The sequence below is a fragment of the Anastrepha ludens genome, chromosome 2, assembly GCF_028408465.1.
Source record: "Anastrepha ludens isolate Willacy chromosome 2, idAnaLude1.1, whole genome shotgun sequence".
Taxonomy (NCBI): domain Eukaryota; kingdom Metazoa; phylum Arthropoda; class Insecta; order Diptera; family Tephritidae; genus Anastrepha; species Anastrepha ludens.
In genome coordinates, this window is record NC_071498.1 from 142,575,432 (window position 1) to 142,596,460 (window position 21,029).

At 38.7% G+C, this 21,029-nt stretch overlaps 1 protein-coding gene across 2 annotated transcripts in view; it reads right to left on the reverse strand.

Moving 5' to 3' along the window:
• Positions 1-21,029, reverse strand: part of LOC128855465 (acetylcholinesterase) — a 261,188-nt gene that overhangs the window by 94,066 nt on the left and 146,093 nt on the right. For both annotated transcript variants that reach the window (XM_054090392.1, XM_054090393.1), the window contains exon 7: positions 20,436-20,585. In XM_054090392.1, coding sequence (XP_053946367.1) covers positions 20,436-20,585 — 150 coding nt within the window. The remainder of the gene's footprint in view (positions 1-20,435; positions 20,586-21,029) is intronic.

The following is a 21,029-nucleotide window of genomic DNA, read 5'->3' on the forward strand; positions in this document are numbered from 1 at the left end:
TCAATCAACCTTGGAATAAAACAAATTTACTCAGCGATATGGCGTACTCTAAAATAATGGAGAAGATATAACAAAAAATTTAAAAATGCAAACCTACCTTAGCCAAACAAAAATTTCTTTTCAAAATTACGTAGGAGAAACTCTTCAGACTCAGAGGCAAACTGTTTTTTTTTTTTCGATACGTTCTATTTTACATGTGGAACATGCCCCCCACTGCCGCCCTTAACGTCATTCTGCACTTACTTCCCGATGATCTTCAAGTTCAATCCATTGCTGCTCAGAGCGCTATCAGGTTGAAAGAGGTTGTCCCCTGGAGGTAATCTCCTGTATGTTATGGAAGCACTTTAAGGCAAATTTCTCTGTACTTCGTACAGATCTCTCTATCCGCAAACTGGGTTTGAGGGTTGTGCTAGGATTGGAAGGAGGAGAGAGTCTGCACGAACATAGGTAGCTCTATTTCCACCGAGGGATCCAAGGTGGAATATGGAGTCGGAGCAGAGGTTTTCTCTAAAGCAGCCCATATTTCAGTTTTCTCTAAACTGCCGAAAACTAGTTTTTCTCAAGCGAAGGTCTTCACGATCCTGCATGCATGCAAAATTCTTGGGAATCGCTTTTGGGGGTGGGACAAAAATATATTTTCCGATAGTCAAGCTGCGATCAGGGCTCTGATGACGCCATGGTGCAGATCCAAACTAGTCAACTCCGGTAAGGGGGAGATTAAATCTCTTGAGTGTGCAGGCAAAATTTCTCTTATCTGGGTTTCAGGACATAGGAACATAGAGGGCAATGAAATTGCCGATGAGCTTGCCAGGAAGCATGTGGACAGAACCGGTTTCTGATATCCCCCCTCTCAGACATCGGTGTGCCCTTGACTGTTGTTAAAGGGAAACTGCACAATTTCTGTCTTAAAAAAGCGCAAGACAGATGGAGTTCTACTTCATCGCGCGCTATCTCAGGAGGTTAGACCTTAGTGCTGGTAATACACCTCCTTTCAATTTTCAAACTCATAGCGGTTGTCAACGGTCACTGGGTGATCGGTACTCATGCGGAGAAGTTTGAACTTCCGCACAACTCCCATTGCCGAAGCTGTTAGGATGCTGTAGAAAAAAAGACTGTTGCAGGCTTTCTTCGCAAATATCCGGGTTTGGCGGCTAGGCACCTTTTGGGGATGGCCTCGGGCAGTTGTCCAGCCTAGATCCCTTATCCCTCCTCCACTATATCACCAGCACTGAATGGCTGTAGATGGTTTTTCTTCTTTTAAGTTTTGTAATCCTTCGCAGTCAGTGGTCTTTATTATGGTATAACGGCAATCTAGTGCTCCTTTTAGTGTGCCCGTGATGCCATAGGCATCTGACCTACCTACCTGCCTATTTTACTTACTTTTAATACACCCCATAGTTTGGCACGCTTTTGAGCAAACGCAGAACCGAGTCACAAATTAGCATACACCAACTCATTCACACATTTAATCACTCACTCCATATCCCATCCTTACGTACATAGTTTATGACACACTTTTCAAATCACCCACGCCACTTGATGAGCCAAACCCCTAAGACAATCCCCTTACAAACAATTAAATCAATGCAAACTTTAACACTAATGAAGCTTTTGTCACATAAATATTCCGGACAGCTGACAATTGGATATGGCCATTAAGTTTGGGCTAACGGTACTAAAAGGAATTTGGCTGATTTGCAAGCAGAATCACAAATGTTATGACCGTAGCGAATATTAAGACCCCACGCCCGGTAATGGCGGAATGTGACTGGAATGGGCTCGCACCTGCCACGAATACGTGCGTTTGCCAAGTGAAGGGACAATCGATATAACGGAATAATGCCAAACCATATAAGGCGACTTTCAACGCAACACACCACGAATTCGGTGGTCATTGTCCTTGACCATAATTATGACCACGAACACACCTTCGAACTGTCACACATACAAACACACATCACCACATGCGTACATAAATGCGTGCACGCTTGCACAGAAAGCAAACAACAAACAAACTCAACAACTCACTGACCATCTCACCGTGTGCACTCACTCCGCGTGGTCGCCTGAATATTTAGTCGATTGCTCGGGTATTCTACATATTTTGCTGACCCGTAGCGGCCAGCCAACTAAGTTGTTAACCCAGTTTGGTGACCAGCTGACGCACCCACAAGTCATCCAGCTACAATCAGTACAAATTCAAAGGTTGACTGGTTGACCGACCAAGTGTACAACGTAAGTACATACAATAAAACAGTAACACATACATGCATGCTTACATACATACATACATACATACATACATGGAAATAGTTTCATTCTTCATGCTTGTTAATTGATATGTGCCTGTGTGTGTGTGTGTGCTTGCAAAAGAGGTTATGTAATTATTTTGTTCAGCGTGTGTGAAAAGCACGTGCCTACTATCCAGGGCCCAAAACAATAGTACAACTTGCCACATACACACATAAACAGCTACTTAAGTGCGCTAGCAGTATCTGGGGCCTTTTCAACTTGTTTCAAATTTATATAATGAGAATTCTTGCTGACTTTCATATTGCGAGCAATTTTGGCGGTCATCGTAGCCTAGTAAAAGTGAGCGAACAGTGCAGGGGCACATAATGGAAAAACGATGAAAATTCATGGTCGCGGTAGTGTTTAAGACGAATTTTTAAGCAATAATTAATGTTTTCCAAGCGGAGGTATCCGCAATTAAGGAAGCGGTGGACTGATGGCTTAATTCGGTAATTACCGTTAAGGAATTAAATATTTCCTCCGATAGCCAATCGGCAATTAGGGCCTTGGGCTCGCTGTTTGTGCGTTCGAGATTGGTCGGGGAATCTCTGGCTTCTCTCTCGACTGCATCCGAATACTTCATCATCAGGCTCATTTGGGTTCCCGGGCACAGCGGCATAGAGGGAAACTGCTGGGCTGATGAGCTGGCTAGACAGGGAACTTTGAAGACGGTTTCGTCGCGAAATGAGAGAATTGGGGTTCCCCTGAGAACCTGTGGTCTGCTCCTGGAAAGATGGGCCTCGAGTCAACTCAGCGAGCGCTGGACTAGTGCGCAAACATGCAAGGTCGCGAGATCCTTCTGGCCACGGGTAGATCGGGGACGCTCAAGGGAACTCCTAAAGCTAACAAAGCCCCAGCTCTCAAATTTGGTGGGCATCCTTACCGGACATTGTCCGTTAGGTGTTCATGCCGTGAGACTTGGGATTGCCTCAAATCCGTTCTGCAGAAACTGTCCGGAGGACGAGGTGGAATCATCTCAACACCTTCTTCTCAGCTACCCCGCTCTCGTCTGGCAAATACTTAGACATCTGGGCTCTCACTATTTCGCTACGCCTGCGGATATAGCCGTTGTAAATATCATAAATTTGGTCAAGTTCATTAGTAGCTTGTTACGGCTAACTAAGAACGCAAATCAGCCCCCGTCGGCGTCGTCGTAAAATGTATGGTCATCATCGTCTCTAATCCCAAGGCTCCTTCTTCCTTCCCATCTCCTTTCTCCTCTCCCATGTATGGCACCACAACGGACGAATTTCTTAATATTTGTCCAAGTGAGCCCTTAGCTAGGGCAGCCATTTAACCTAACCTAACCTAAGCAATAATTGAATTTCTATGCTAATATATGTGTATATAATTCGCGCGTCTTGATGTTGTTCCATAAATGAGGGACCTACATTTTCAAGCCCACTCAGAGGTTTGCCATTGCCTGCCGAGGGGCGACCGCTAATAGAGAAAACTTTTTCCTTTGTTTGGTTTTTCTCCGGGATTCGAACCCACGTTCGCACCAACCCATTCGGCTACGGTGGCCGCTAGTAATTTCAAAGCTGAAATAAGAAGTTCCTTGCGTTGGTGATGAAGTTAAAGTGTACGTTGACAAAATGTCATAAAAAGGTTCTCAAGATTTAACTCTTCACACCATTCGGTTTCGGAATACTTTCGCTCTCAACTGAGGATATAATAACTGGTAACATAGTAAAATTCAAAAACTCTACCCGAACTGACTATTTTATTTAAAAATTGCACTGCTCTGGTGGCTTCGCTGAATATAATTTTAAATAAATAATTATCTTAACTCGCGTCTATAACTCTTGCATTCAAAATCGGCAATAAGAGCGATATATGCAGTTATAGACCTATTTCGAAGCTCACTTATGTATCTAAGCTTGTTGAATGCGGCGTTAAAGTTAAAATATATTTCTCAGTTAATCGTTCAATATGCCCGAATCAACACGGATTTGTATCGCGTCGTTTCCACACTTACAAATCTGGCTGTCTTTAGTAAGTATTCTGGGGTTCAAGTTGATTGCATTTACACCGACTTTTCTAAAGCCTTCGACAAAGTTTCACGTATGGTGTTGATCGACAAGCTTGCTTGCCTGGGTTCTCATTCTACTTCTCTACAATGGCATAAATCGTATTTGAGTCAAAGGCGGTGGGTTGTCACACTCGATAATGTTCAACCTGAATCTGGGTCCAGCACTCGGAGTGTAACCAATTAAAAAGGTCATAAATTTAGTTTGGAAAATTACATTTATTCACTTCCAAGTAAAGAATGTGTAAAAATAATACAAAATTCAGAATCAATTTACTTTTGCTCAATATGACCACCTTTTTCCTTGACTATGGCCTTGAGACGGTCCAGAAATGAATCGCGAGCTGCCCAAATGTGACTTGCAGATATTTTGGCCAAATCGCGGACAATGGTTTTTTTCAGCGCCTCGAGACTGGTGAATCTCTTAGGACGGACCTTACTCTCCAAAATCGCGCAAACGGAATGATCCATCGGATTCGCGTCTGGTGAATTTGAGAATTATTGTGTGCACGCTATGCATCTGGAACGTTGTGTTAGCCATTCTTAGTTCACTCGAGCTTTGCGAGACTGTACCGAGTCCTGTGGAAACGTCCATGGTCTGCCACCAAAATGTTTGTCTGATCACGGCTTCAAAGCCACCTCCACAATACTTTCCCGCTAATATTTCGCATTTACCTTGAGGCCAGGATCGAAGAAAACGATTGGAAAGCGCCCATCTGCGGTTACAGTGGCCCAAACTTACCTGTGGGGGATGTTGCCTCCTGGTGGCCGATCGATGACTCAAATTCTCGTATGAACGGTCGGTCAAATAAATCCTATCGTTTTGAAAGTTTACGAGTTGCTCAATTTGAAAAATTTTCGCGTCAGAAAACAAATTGTTCGGAAATTGACCACTTTCGGCCAAGCGAAACAACTCCTTCGCTCTCTCAAGTCTGACTTGTTGCTGCTTTGGTGTGAGATCAAGCGCATTTTGTATCTTATAAGGCTTTACTTTGAGATAATTTTTCAGTATGCGGCGGATGATATGGCCAGATATTTTCAGTTCTTTCTCCATTTGATTGGAACTTCGTCGGGAATTTCGCTCAAAACGCTTCTTCACTTTTTTAACCATTTCACGTGACGTTACAGTCTTTTGACGGTCACCTCCATTACGTTTCGCGATGCTACCAGTATCACTGGAACGAGTAACGGTGCGATAAACAAAATCTTAATTTACTTTAAGGTACTCGAGCTCACGAACAACCGCTGGTTGTGATTTTCCAGCCAAATATAATGCAATCCCTCTCGGCAAAATGCTTACGCGCGCTTGTAAACAATACTCTGGACTATCATTTAGCCATTAGCCTACTAACAGATAGCAGCATCAGCTGCGCGAGCGGTCTGAAGTTGGTTACACTTCGAGTGGCGTACCCTGTATTTTGAGTGCTCAATTTTTTATGTCAGTCTCAACAGCCTCTGAAAGAACCCATCTAATGCACGCTAAGCTCGGTAACTGTATTTTCAACCAGCTTGCCAATATGAATTTATTTCTGAGTAGTGATTTGGACCCTTATAACTTTTTCGATACTTTGCAGTTATTGTAGAAATCATTCAGAGCCTTACGAACATACGAACATATTGCGATCCATATACAGGGTTGCCCATATTCGACGGACCCGACGGATTTCGATGTCTCTTTGGGCCCATTCGAATCGACGAGGCTTGTCCGCAGGCAACAATCTTTGCGTCAATTGAAGCTTATACGGGAATAAATGCAAATCAATGCGGATAATTCGTTGTAAAGTGGGCCGAGCAATGCCCAACTGCTGAGAACGGCGATTTTGGGATGTCCTTGGCGACGCCTTGGTCTGTTTTGATTTGGCCTCTTTGGATTAGAAAGAGCATCACTAGTCGAAAACCTTTCGTTCAAACGTTTATTGGTGATCTTAGAAGGCGCACTTTTCACATTACTTAATTTTTTATACGCACGTTGAGTTTTCCCAATTGAATTCTTTTGTTGAATGTAAATTTCAACAATTTGGGAGCACTTGCGTGGCGTGTACTGTTCCATGATAAAAATCTGCTTGGACTGACGCTTTCAACGCGGTATGGCATTAAGCGATCTGACGTCTCTTTCAAAAGATACAGGGTTGCCAAATGGGTCCGTCGAATATTGGCTACCCTGTATGAGATAGAGATAAGGTAATGCAATATATGTAACTTAATATACGAAAATTTCCTATTGGGCCATTCAAAACTCATTTATTATTTATGCATCAACTTGCAAATTTTCTCCCATAGCTTAATGTCTTGGTCAAATGAACTGCAAGGACGAAAGTGAAATGTCTAAAGAGGGCACACAAATAACCGAAAAATATGCATATACTTATGTACTTAAATAAAGACACACAACCACATACACGAACTTAAAAGCCAGAAAATATCAAATGAGTGACAAATCGCATTTCCATGCAGTATAAAGCAAAGGCTTACACTTAACCAGTTTGAGTAAACGACAGCTGTTACCACTTCGGCTTCACCTTGACATGGTTGGTTTCAATAAATGCATTCGTTCTTTGCATTGGAATATTAAATGCACTGCTTTAGGTGCAAAGGATGTGTGTGATTTAAAAAGGAATGTTGAAAAAAAACTGAAAAAAGGAAGACAACTTTAGTGCTACCACAACGGGGTCTGTTGTCACTTACTTTTGTCTTTTTTTGTTGGAAACTAATTCTGTATTTCAATCGACAACGAAGTGTAAATGTCAGTACTTGGTAAGTTCAATAGCAGCTTTGTTTTGTAATTTTTGGCTTTATTTATTTTTTCAATTGCATACAACAAAAAAAATTCGAATATTTTTTTGGAAGATTTTGTAATAAGTTCATTCATAATTTTTTCTATAAATTTCCGTAGTATGAAAATTTTAAATCAGTTAAGCTAACGGCTCTGCTGTATTTGAGTTATGACTCTAAGCGACTTAAAAAGTAAAGCTTCGTGAAAAGCGAGTTTAAATTTTACGGTACGGTTGTCTTGGACTGAGGCGGACTGCGTTAAAGTTCAAAATGAAGGTATTCAAACTTTTTTCCATTTTGAGTATGAAAGTGAGTGCGTCCTTTTTAAGCATCTCTCGAGCATCTTTGAACCAAAAAATATATATACTTTTAAAATGTCTACAGTGTGCTAGCCTTTTAATATTGGACTATCAGAGTTCGACAGATAGAGTTCAGATACGGTCTGTGACAGAAGAAAAGAACCGGTTTTTTGTTCTTGTAATTTCAAGATATATATCGTTCTACTTTTTGCGGCATAATCGTCCCACTCAAGGGCTACGACGCTAGTGCTAACTTAAGTTAGTGTCCCGTAAACGCAACCAAACAAAAATGAGTGAGAAGTACGCGAAGCGTTTCGAGGCACGCATTCGAAAAGGCCGAAATTATCTTACGCCGCCGCTGCAAAAGCAATTAAAAAATCACAAAAGTTTGTTGTGATGTGGAATCAGCGGCTTAAGGTGTACAAAAATGTTGATGACTTCTCCGATCACGACTTGAACCGAGTGACGACAAAAAAGCAGGATAAAGTAATCGTCCAACTTTTTAAGCGAGACCCTTCTTTGAGAGTACGCCAAGTACGCACAATTCTTGCTAAAAAGGGAATAGATATGAGCATCAACACCATCTCGATTGATGGAGGGGAAGATATCCTATCGTCCCACATCGTCAAAACCGCTGTTCTCAGAAAAACACATTGAGAAACAACAAAACAAGAAAATGGCGTCACAGTAATGGATTGACATTCCCAGTCCCCAGACGCTAACCGCATTGAAAATGTGTGGGGAACTATGAAAACGCATCTTGCCGGAAGGCCAAGTTCCCAAAATGTAGTCCTGTTTGTCGACGAGCTACACAGAAAAGCTGGTTCAAAGCATGAAGAAGATGTCGGGATATACTCGACAATGATGGAGGCTACACGGCTTATTGAGTAATTGCGACTCGTAGTTTTGTACATACATACTTTCACTTAAAAATTGTATATATTGGGTAGTCGAAAAAGTCTCTTCGTATTTCTAATCAAACTTCAACTCATTTTTTTATATATATAATGAACTTTATTAAACTAAGTATATACCATTTTGGTTGACCACCTTTTGCCATTTTTCTTCTAGAGACATTATTCCATCAGTGTAAAACTCTTGTGGTTTCTCGGCGAAAACCTGCGACAAGTAATTTTCACAGGTTTCCCTTGAAGCCAACTTTACTCCATTAAGGGAGTTCTGCATTGACCGAAACAAATGGTAGTCCGATGGTGCAAGGTCAGGGCTATATGGTAGATGCTTCAAAACTTCCCAGCCAAGCTCTCCCGGTTTTTGTCGAGTTATCAAAGATGTGTGCGGCCTAGCGTTGTGCTGGTGGAAGACGACGCCATTTCTGCTGATCGGTTCTGGCCGTTTTTTCTCCATTGCTTGCTCCAATGTCATCAGCTGTTGACAGTAGAGTGTAGAATCAATCGTTCGAGTATGCTGGAGGAGCTCATAGTGGATGATTCCTTTCCAATCCCACCAAACACACAGCATAACCTTTCGAGGCATCAATCCTGGCTTTGCGACCATTTGTTGAGCTTCACCACCCTTGCACCATGATCTTTTCCGCACGTTATTGTCGTATTTGATCCACTTTTCGTCTCCTGTTACCATTCGCTTCAGAAATGGTTCGATTTCATTTCGTTTCAGCAAAGAATCGCAGATGTTAATTCGGTCCATTAAATTTTTCACAGACAATTCATGTGGTACCCAAGCATCGAGCTTCTTTTTGTAACTAACCTTTTTTAAATGGTTCAAAACCGTTTGATGATGAATGTTTAGTACCTTGGCGATGTCATGGCAGCTTATGTGACAGTCTTGGTCAATCTTTTCCATAATTTCATCGACTTTTTCAACGATAGGTCGACCGGAGCGAGGTGCATCTTTCACATCGAAATTTCCAGAACGGAAGCGAGCGAACCATTGTTGTGCTACACGAATTGATACATCATCGTCTCCGTAAGCTTCACAAATTTCATTGGTGGCTTGCGTGGCATTCTTCCCTTTTTTATACAAAAATTTCAAAATTTAGCGAATTTCTTCATTATTTTCACTCATTTATTAACAGCTATAACTTTTTTTCAACTTCTCCGAATTTCATTTTTTTTTTTTTTGTTAAATGAAGCTTAAAATGTCACCTTTCTAACACCATATGAAATGACACAATGTGATTGGTAACACAGGAGATAGATGGCTCCAACGACATCTATTGACAAAATACGAAAAGACTTTTTCGACTACCCAATATATCTTTTATACTTCATGAATAATCGCGGTTCTTGTTTTCTGACACAGACTGTAGCATCCAGCTCATCTCCATTCTTTTAACTTTTCGGGTGGTTTACCTTTTTTTAGTATAAGTGCCAATAATTGGTCAGTAGGCATTAAGAACTACTTCGACTTCCGTATCGTCATGTCTGAGCAATCCTAATAGGCTCGAAGTATTTTTTCTTAGATCATCTTTCGAGCCAAGGTCAAATGGTTATAAAGGCATGGAGATAAATTTATTAGAAGACTTAGAACTCAGAACGGAAATATGTAGATAAAGCAACCCCTACGCCATTTAAAGCATACATATATGCGAAACGAATGCTTGTTTATAAGTACATTTTCCACCAAAGCAGCAATCAATGTTTTATAGTCAATGTATCATATGATTTATGCTTAATTAAGTTAGTTTGAAGTGGGCAAAATAGTCACTTTCAGGCGTTGGAGATATTCAAAAAATTAACTTTTTCCTGTTCTTGTCACTGTACTTAAAACTCTTTTGAATTATGTGATTTTCTAGATTCTTGAATTGAAACATGAAATCAAAGTTGCTATTGGTGAGATAAATTCTGGAACTAAGGAAAATGCACTGACAAATCGGGGTGACGGAATGAGATATTGTAAAGCGAGGTTTAGTATTTCTACACTCAATAAAACTTATTCAAAGAAATTCGCTAACTATCTTTCAGATGTTCTGCAACCCTGTCCTGGCCAAAGCTCAGAAGGTGATAACAAAAATATACGACTTTCTCTCAACTCCTCAACCACAGCAGTGTATTCGAAGCTGAGGTAGCCGCATTTAAAGGAGAAGCTGATTGGCTGCTCACTACTAACTAACACGCAGGTTAACATCTACTCCGAATACTAAGCGGTAATTAGGGTCCTGCGCTCGATCATGACGCACTCGAAACTGATTGGGGAATACCTGACTGTGGTAGTTTACCCGCGAAGCGAGAGGATTGGAATCCCCCGCAAAGTGCGGATTTAAATTCGATAGAACATGTTTGGGAGCTTTTAGAAAAAACAAATCGACGGAGTATAGTAACTGACGCAAAATCGTTAAAAAACGAGTTGATGGGTGCATGCAACCAAATAACAGAAGAAGAGCCTGGAGGGACCACGACAGAATTTTTTTTTTATGTATAAAATATAGAGCTCTTAGTCCGCCTGTGTGAAAAACTCTGGATCAATTTTTAACCCTTTTTTATTTAATTTATTTAATTCAATTAATAGTCTAAAAATACAGTATTTCTTACAGACTATGAAAACAGATTAATGCTAAATTAATTAATCAAAGTAAAATTAAACTTATAGTTAACTAGCTTCAATTTTAATGAGTAAAAAGAAAAAAAGAAAATTTCTTATAACTTACAGAGAGGATTAATTCATTTTAGAAAGTCAAGAAATACAAAGTTTCTTACTGACTACAATAGAACTAAGAGTATTTATATAGAAGTAGTTGACAAAATTAAAGCTTATTAAACTAAATTAACAAAATATATTAGGTAGTTATTTAGAATTCTTACAAAGGAAGAAATTTTTTAATTGGGTATTAAATACATGTTTCGCTCTGGAAAAGTCTAGATCCAAAAATGAGGCGAGATAGTTAATGTCAGACAGCGTTCTAACAAGAGGTGCTTTGGAACTATATAATGTCCTCCTAACGCCAACATGAAAAATTTTGACACGGCGAAAATTCCTGCAAGGAACATTAAAATGTATTCTTTCAAGAAGAAACGGGCAGTCAATTAGTCCATTAACAAGATCGAAAATAAAAGAAACTGACTGAAACGTGCCTCTGTCACTTAATGGACAGAGACTAATCAAACGACAGCGTGAGACGTATGATGGTTTGGGGTCTGAGAAATTGAGTGAATGTAGCGCGAAACGCACAAAAATTTTTTGAACCCTCTCCACTCGATTTATATGAACTGCATGATAAGGCCTCCAAATAAAAGAGGCATAATCTAATTTGGACCGCACAAACGCGGAGTATAAAATCTTAAGAGTATATGGATCAGTGAAGTGCGATGAGTTACGTCTAACAAAGGCGAGCATAGCAAGAGAATTGGAAACGGCATAATTTAGGTGCGTTATAAAATTAAGCTTTGAATCAAAGAAAACCCCTAAATCTTTTATCACATCAGACGAGGCAAGATATGTATAATTGATATGATAAGAGGTGTTGAGGGGGTTTTGAAGCTTAGAAAATGTGATTTTATGACATTTTTCAATATTAAGAAATAGACGATTTATAAGGCACCAGGAAAATAAATTATTCAACTCGGACTGTAGGGCGGCTGAATCACTAGAATTTCTTATTTCAGCGTACACTTTAAGATCATCAGCATAGAGAAGAAAATTAGCAAAGGAAAAACACGAATAAATATCATTAATAAACAAAACAAATAACAAAGGTCCTAAAATACTACCCTGAGGTACACCAGAGGTGGCAGTGTAGTGTTTCGAAGAAACACCATCGATAACTACAGTGCAGCATCTCTTTATTAAATAGGACCGAATCCAATTAAGGAAAGTAGAATGAAAACCGAGACAAGCCAATTTAGTTATTAAAATCGTATGGGAGATTTTATCAAAGGCTTTAGAAAAATCCGTGTATATCACGTCAGTTTGGAAACCATTCTGGAAGCCAGCGTGGCAATCATCAGAAAAAACGGATAAGTTAGTTAAGGTAGATCTTGCAGCTACAAAACCATGCTGACGTGGACTAATGAGACGTTTAACACTAAAATATAACTTGTCTTTAACAACGCATTCAAAGAGTTTAGATACCGCAGATAATTTGGAAATTGGTCGGTAATTTACAATATCACTTTTATTACCGCTTTTGAAGATAGGAGTGACTGAAGTCAGCTTCCAATCATCGATAAATATTCCTTCGGCCAAGGATTTGTTAAAAATTAGTTTAAGAGGTTGAACCAAAGAGCGACAATTTTTAAACAAAGTTACAGAAAGCCCGTCTACATCCGAATGGGCCGAGTTTTTAATCCTTAACAATCCCTACTTAATCTTTAACAAGAGACCTACTTCAAAAGGAAAAAGACAAACAACTTAGCAATTATCTCAAAAATATTGACGCAACAAAATCCTCAAACTACACACTTTGGAAGGCGACGAAAAAAGTAGTGGGCGCCACAATACATTTACCTCCAATAAAAACAACTAAAGAGAAATGGGCTCGAACCTCTTCAGAAAAAGCAACGGTCTTAGCTCAACATTTTAAAGATACTTTTGAAAATAATAATAACGACATAAATCTTACTTATGCAGCAAACGAGAATAAGCAGCAAATTAAAAAAATCACACTTACGGAGATAAAACAATTAATAAAAACTCTAAAGAACAATAAATCGCCTGGATACGATCAAATTTCGGGAACAATTATGAAGCATATGCCTGACAAGGCAATAATTCATCTAAGAAATATTTTCAACGCTGCTATAAGTCTGAAATATTTCCCTAGTACCTGGAAAGTAGCTGAAATTATAGCGATCCCGAAACCTAACAAAAACGCTACACTAGCGACATCATATCGACCAATCAGCCTACTACCGACAATATCAAAAATTTTCGAGAAAATATTATTTGACCAGATAAATCCTATTATAACAAGCATGAATCTGATACCCCAACACCAATTTGGATTTAGGAAAAACCATTCAACAATCCAACAGATTCATAGAGTAGTTCACAAAATTAATGACGACCTGAATAAAAAAAGAGTGTGCATGTCCATATACCTCGACGTATCTAAAGCTTTTGACAAAGTGTGGCACCCTGGGTTACTCCATAAATTAAAAACACAACTACCTAATGACTTTTACCTTATGCTTAAGAATTACATCCAAGGCAGGAAATTCTATGTTAAATATAACGACGCATGTTCAGACATTCAACCTATGAACGCAGGCATTCCCCAAGGCAGTGTCTTAGGACCAACATTGTATCTATTGTACACGGCTGATCTACCGGAACCGAAGTCAGAAAACAGCATGATTGCAACATTTGCAGATGACACAGTCCTCATGGTATCTCATAAAGATACAAAAGTCGCAAAATAAAATTTACAAAACGAATTAAATGTGACATTAAACTGGTTCAAAAAATGGAACATCGAAATTAACGCTGACAAAACAATACAAGTAAACTACACAAACCGAAGGACAACCATTGAGCCAGTTAGCGTTGGTAATTCTGACGTGAATATTGACACCAAAGCGAAATACCTGGGTATTACGATCGACTCGAAATTAAACTGGCAGGAGCATATAAAGAAAAAGCGAAATGAAGTTAAAAATCGTTTTAAGAAATTGTACTGGCTACTTGGACCTCAGTCCAATCTATCATTGCAAAATAAAGTACTTATTTATCGAACGATAATTGCTCCAATCTGGAAATATGGAATTGATTTTTGGGGCACTGCTGCAAAAAGTAATCTAAGTATACTTCAACGAGTCCAGTCTAAAATACTTAGGACCTTAACTAATGCACCTTATACCTAACGCAGATATTCATCGCGACCTTGACATCGATACTATTGATGAAACAATACAAAGCGCTAGCAGAAGACACATAAATAGATTATTAACGCACACAAATCCTATGATGAGAAGACTACCAAATAAAGAAAAATCCACCCAAAGCCGGCTTAACCGTCAAACACCAACAGATCTTGCAAAATCCATGTAATCAATTGTCAACTAATCGTATATGTCATTGTTAACCACTTGTTTTTAAATAATATGTATATATTTCTTCTAAATGAGCTTGGGGGCATTGGCCCTTCAATATCACTATCATTCCATCTTTTGGTAAATCAAATTACTTATTGTCTAACGACAGGTGTAATATTTTATGGAAGAAATAATAAAAAAAAAAACAATCCCTCAATGACATCATCATCTGATAGAACAAGCGAACCAAAGTCAACTGAAGAAGACACTTTCCCCACGAAATTATGGCGAATGGCTGCCAAATGTTCTTCCTGAATATCATCATCAGACACGAAGTTAGATGAAAAGAAATCAGCAAATAAATTCGCTGCATCGCTGAAAGAGCAGGCAGTTACGTCCCTATAAAAAACAGAATTAGGAATAGAAGAGGCCTTTTTGATCGATTTAATATATCGCCAAAAATTCTTCGGATTACTTTTTATATTAAGCTCAGATTTGTGAATGAATTCCTTATACAAAGACTTATTTAAAGTACGAAACTTATTCCTGTGGAGGATAAAAAAATCATAATAGCGGGTTTCGTTAGTTAACTAGAACTTCTTAAAAAACTTATTTCTCAAGTTTTTATGATGTTTAAGTTCTTTCGTGCACCAAGGAATCTTATAATTTACACGCTTAAAAATTGGAACATGTTGAGAGCATATATCAAGGACTAAAGTTTTAAATATCTTGAAGCACTCAGCAACTTCAATATTGCCTAGAGATACTTCCCAATCAATTTCACGTAAGGCATTATCGAGAGTTTGGAAATCACAATTAGCAAAGTTAAAGGAGGGATGAGCACTATCGGGCCTGGATTCAAAAAATTCTAAAAATTCCAAGTCTAGCTTTAAAGGAATATGGTGAACGCTGATCGGCGATATAGAAGAAAAAGACTGCGATAGAACAGAACTAATGTTGTCACTTATAAAAATCAAATCTAATAAACGACTCATACTATTAGTTAACCCATTAATCTGAGTTAGACCCATGCCCAGTAAATTATCAATAAAAAAAGATTCAGTAGGACTATTGACATTTGAACGCGTTAGATATACGTTATTGTCTAAATATACCCAATTTATATTGCTTAAGTTAATATCCCCTAAGACACATAATTGGTTATTCCCAATAACATCTTGAAGGGCTAATATGTTGTTCACATGCGACTTATACAAGTACTCATTACTTAAGGGTGGAATATAAGACACACAAATATAAAGAAAACTATGCGCACCACGTATTCGCACGCATAGCTGGTCTAATACAGTATCCAATCGCGCTGAATTTCTACAGGCAGACGTGGAAATGTTTTTATTATGTAAAAGTAAAAAAAAAATTGTATCAATTCTCAGATTTTCTTGAATTTTTTTTCTAAAAAAAAAAAAATTTGTTCTAAATTTTCGGCATAAATTTAGAGTCCCAATTTTTAAACAACTTATTAACCTTTAATTTATTGTTTCATACAACACACTCTGTGCCGTTTGTGTGTTTGTTCCGGTTCCGGATGTTCCGATCATCTGACAGTTGCGCTATTAGGAGACGTATACTTTGACAATTGTTTTAAGTTCTGTTGCGCGAAAACGTCTTTCTGTATATTTCATCTTACGAAAAATGCAGTGCCCGACTCGAAATAACTTTTGTTACGTTTGTGGCTTATTCTCACCAAGTAAAAATTTTAAAAATATTACGAAAACAGTGGTTAATTCGTTTCAGAAAATATTCAAGACTGTTTATGTTCCTTATTTGTGGTATACTCCGGAAGTCGTGTGCGACTATTGCTATAGAAATTCATGCAAGTTTACTGATGGAAAGTCAACAATAAAGTACTCTGTCCCAACAATTTGGCTACCCCGTACGGAGCACTGCAGTGAACTGTGCTACTTTCGCCGCAACAAAATTCGCTACGCTAATGTAGAATCGGTTATTCCAGCGGTTCTGTTCTCACCAGAAGAACGTATAGCGGCTTCAATGGAGATTTTTGATGATGTTCCCGAATTAAGGGATGGAGAACCAACAGTAGCACCAAAAATGCTATCAACATTTCTTGCATCGAATGCGAGATGCGGGGAACCAGAAGTATCGGAATTTGTACCAACACCCAGTGAACTTGGGACTGCAGTGCCGCATTTAGTAACGCAAGCCGACTTCAATGACCTTGTACGAGAAGGAAATTTGTCAAAGAGAACAGCCGAATTCTTTGCATCACTCTTTAAGCAGTGGAATATAGTGGCGGCTGATTTTAAAATAACAGCTGCTCGTGATCGACGTAGCAGTATTCCATATGACGAATTTTTTAAATTGCACGAAGCTCGCGATACTGACACAAATGCTTACAAACGCAAAAATAAAAGGCCTAAGTTTCTTTAAAAGCATTAAAATGTTTAATGTAACAATTTTTAATTTTAATATAATAAAATTATATTAATAAAAAAATTCGGGGTTTTATATCTCTATTGTAATGCGGAGTGAAATGCCTTTCTTTTGATACGCACATCGGCATATCTCATGCAATTTTCTTTTTTAATTTCGAACAGGTAGCAACCCTGTGAAACATTGTCAGTGGCAACACCTAGGTGAAAAGTCTAGAAATGTGATACACTATCTGTGTGCCCAATTTCATTCTAATCCGTTGAGCTAATCCTCAGATCGTGTGGCTATACAGATATGCATACAAGAATTGCTCGTTTAAAGTTATAAAATACAAAAAAAAATTGTGACGTGTACATGAAAATCGCCGATACACATGATTTTTATCTTTTATCCCCTTTCCGTATATTTGGTTCATAGGACAGAATATGTGTAACGCGGTGTAATAGATAACACACTTCTGATCCCGCCAGATGTGTGAATATTTTTTTTCGCTGTAGACATTTTTTACGTCAGATAAAAAAGGGTCTCTACGCTTCAAACGAATGTGAATGACTGCGATTGAGACCTCACATATACATCTTCAAATCTCCCGTATATTACGAGAACGAACACAAGAATAGTATCAGCAGCGACACCTCTTTTATGAGGGCGGACCCGAACCAATATTTTTACAGTAATATTTTTTGTAGAGGAATTTACAATTTTTAGAAATTTTCATAAGTTTATAATGTTCATCTCATAGATATTAACTGTTTTTCATTCCGATTTTCCTTGTTTCATATTTTGCATAAAAATACTCACACAAACTAATACTTATACTTTTCTATGGCAACCATCCGTTAACTTAAATAAACGTCTAACCTTTGCTATGGATGCACTTAAATACATACAAACATACACACATACATAAGTGCATGAGTATATTGGCCCTTGTTAGCATATCTGTTGGCACTTCTGATAGCTTTCTATAGTAAACACCTACACATACATACTCCTGTACGTGTGCCTGTATATGTACACGTAAGTGCCAAAGAGTTCGTACCCATGTTTGCATGTTTGCGTATTTGCAAAGATAGTTGTGTACATTTCATTAATAATTACTTTGTGCAAATACACTTTCTTATTTGCTCTATTTTTGCTGGCAGCGGTCAGAGCAAATAATGTTAGTTTGACTATCAGAGGACGCACCACCACCACTGGCATTTATGTAGTAGCGGCCTCTGCAGGCTTTTCTATGTGGCCTTCCTCCGTTTTGCTTTGCTTTCTTTAGCACTGCAACCCTCAAACACTTCACCCCTTGCAATTGAAAAAATACGTCACAGCTGCACTTTTTCTCAATATCACCCGCGCAAGTACAGTGTCAGCATTTTCGATAGACCTTTGGCAGGTGGCAGACGAGCAAGTGTTGTGAAGTGCCCCGTATTGCATACATATGCATGTACACGTGTGTGTGGGTGTATACGGTGTGTGGCGGTAATTGTATGCAACAACAAGTGCGGGCAGATGTAGAAGTTTGTTGCTTGGTTATGTGACACTTAAATTGCAACAAAGTCAATACCAACAAGTGCTGTTTACACCACCGGTTGTCCCGTTTTGGATTTGTGTGCGTGTGTGTGTGTGTATGTGACAATTTGTTTGTTTGTTTTTTTTCCTCTTGCCAGATGTGGTTCAGTGTATGTAAATATAAATGAATAGCCTTGTGTTAAGTTTTGTTAACCCTTTCTAAGTGGTCCCCAAATGCCTTGCATGTACACCCACACACACACACATTCATTGAAAGCGTGGCATTCATCGAAATACTCATTAAAATGTTAGCTGTTTAAAGCCGGGACAGTGTTAAAGATACCTCAGAATTTTTATAACATTTTTTTTGAAATGCTGCCGTTAAGAGTCGATAATTTTTTAGCGATTTTTGATAAGATTTCCCATACGGAATTGAATTAATTAAGTTTGCCTGGGATCTCCGGAATGAGCGAATCGCCATTCCGAGCGACAGTCAGGCGGCACTCGAGGCACTTTCATCCATTAAGTCCTCACTGGCCCTCGAGTATATAGAGAAACTGAATTTGTCAGAAACCCACAATCGCATCCGGCTTATTTGCGTCCCAGGATACTGGGATTAAAATGGGAACGAAATAGTGGGCGCCTTGATTAGAGAAGCCATCTGCACCCATCCTGGAACTACAATAAGTCCTCTCCTTGAATGCGGGCCTATAACGCGGATAATATTAATACATAGGTGTGATTAGGGAATTGGGAGTGATTGTGCAAAAGACATTTATGTATGTGGGAAGGTATTGTAAAGTTTACATGTACAGACTTTGTTTTATTAAATCGAATATGCCAACAAAAACCATGTAATGAAAAGTTCCAAGGTTAGGTTAGGTTAATCTGGCTGGCTGAAAGCCATCACATAGGCCTTTTGGTCCTTAATGGTACCAGATGGAGCTTGATCCTTACGTTTCCTTGTTGTAGGCTTCTTGTAATAAGCCTGCATCTTTTGCGAATCTAAGTAAGCCCTGAAGCTCTAACCCCGAGAGTCATTCTAACTTCTTATATTGTAGAGCTGCTAAGCCTTTCATTCGGGTTCTAGCTAATGCAGGACAAGAGCATAGAAGGTGTTCTAGCTTTTCTCTCTCTTCCAGTTCATTGCAAAATCTGCAGCTATCATTGTTTGCAATTCCCATCTGGAATACATGTGCCGCTAACAAAGTGTGCCCTCTCAGTATATGTACGTACGATAGTTCTGCTGTCCTTTCTAGACAGAGCTTGTACGAATCTGGCGTATTAATCTGCATTCTGTGTACACGTGATTTTCACGGTTTTACAAGTGGCTAGATTATTCCATCTCTGATCTATCCGTATTTTCATGTCCGCAGCGATGCAGTTGTTACAGGTTTTAGTAAGTCGTTCTCTTGTTCAAATGGTAGACTAACAGCGCTTTTGGCAATCTCATCTACATACAATTTCGTTTCCTGCAATGCCCCTATGTCCGGGTACCCAATATATGTGTAACCGTCTGTCTGCGGCTATTCTCTCAATGGCTTTCCTGGTCCTAAAAACGTTTATATTTATGTTGGAGTTGCTCGATGTCCTTGCTAGTGCTATTTCTGCAGCCTTTCCTACCGCAAAGACTTCTGCTTGAAAAATACTGCAATGGTCAGGGAGCTTAATTGCCCGCCTGATATCCAGCTCTGCGCAATAAATCCTTGCACCTACTACATCCTTTATTTTCGAAACTGTCAGTAAATATATTAAGCGTATTGGGGCTACGTTTCATACCTCTTTTCCACCCCTCTTCTTCTTTTGTTGTTCGGAATCTCTGCGCTCAATTGTTCCAAATTTTGTGTAAAATGTTTGCAAATTCCATCAAAGTTTTCAACTTCTTAACCAGAGTTTCAGCGAATTTTTCTAAGTATGCAGTTTTAGAGCCCATTGAATTTCGGTATGAAAAAGTGTTAGTTTCAGGCGACTACAAAATACCGTTGATTTATGTCAATTTTTTTCGTGAGGTGTCACGTCTTTCTTTTCACACAAAATACATGATAATTTGTGTTTTTTTTTGTTTTGTGGAAATTATAAGCCTTCCGATGGGGTGACTAATTTTGCACCACCTTATATAAACTTCCTTCACCACATATGATTATCCACCACACTAATATTCAATATACGCTCCATACTTACATGTGTAAAATAGTAGTAGTGCACTGAAGCACCCCGTTCAGCTAATATCTTTGCATATTCATTGGACGGGCAGGTAAAGAAGTGATCGCCCACTGCGCGTCCTATTTGATGCTGGTTCTCGTAACCGGGATTGCCAACCCAACTGGTGTACTGCAAGTATAAAAAAACATATAAAAATAAAAATAAATAAATTACACAATTTTGAGTCGAAAAAAGTGTAAGCAGACTGCAGACAATATTAATTTAATAAAATTACGCAATAAATCATTTTTTACTGATTTTAAGTAGAAAATACTCGAGTTACTTAACATCATTAAAATTTTCAACCAAAAAGTAGTGCTATTGAAATTTAATCAGTGAAAGTAATTAGATTTCTGTTCAATTATAGTTGAATTAACTAACTCGATGCAATTGGCTGAAAGTGTTTAACAAAAACCACAAAAGCAGGCTTTGCATTGGGTCAGCTCATTCGGACTCTATTCGCAAAATATTCATACATACTCGTATACAGAAATATATTACGGTAATATACATTTACTTATATGTACATTAGGGCGGGTCGATTTAAAAATCGCTCATTGCTCTGTGAAAATC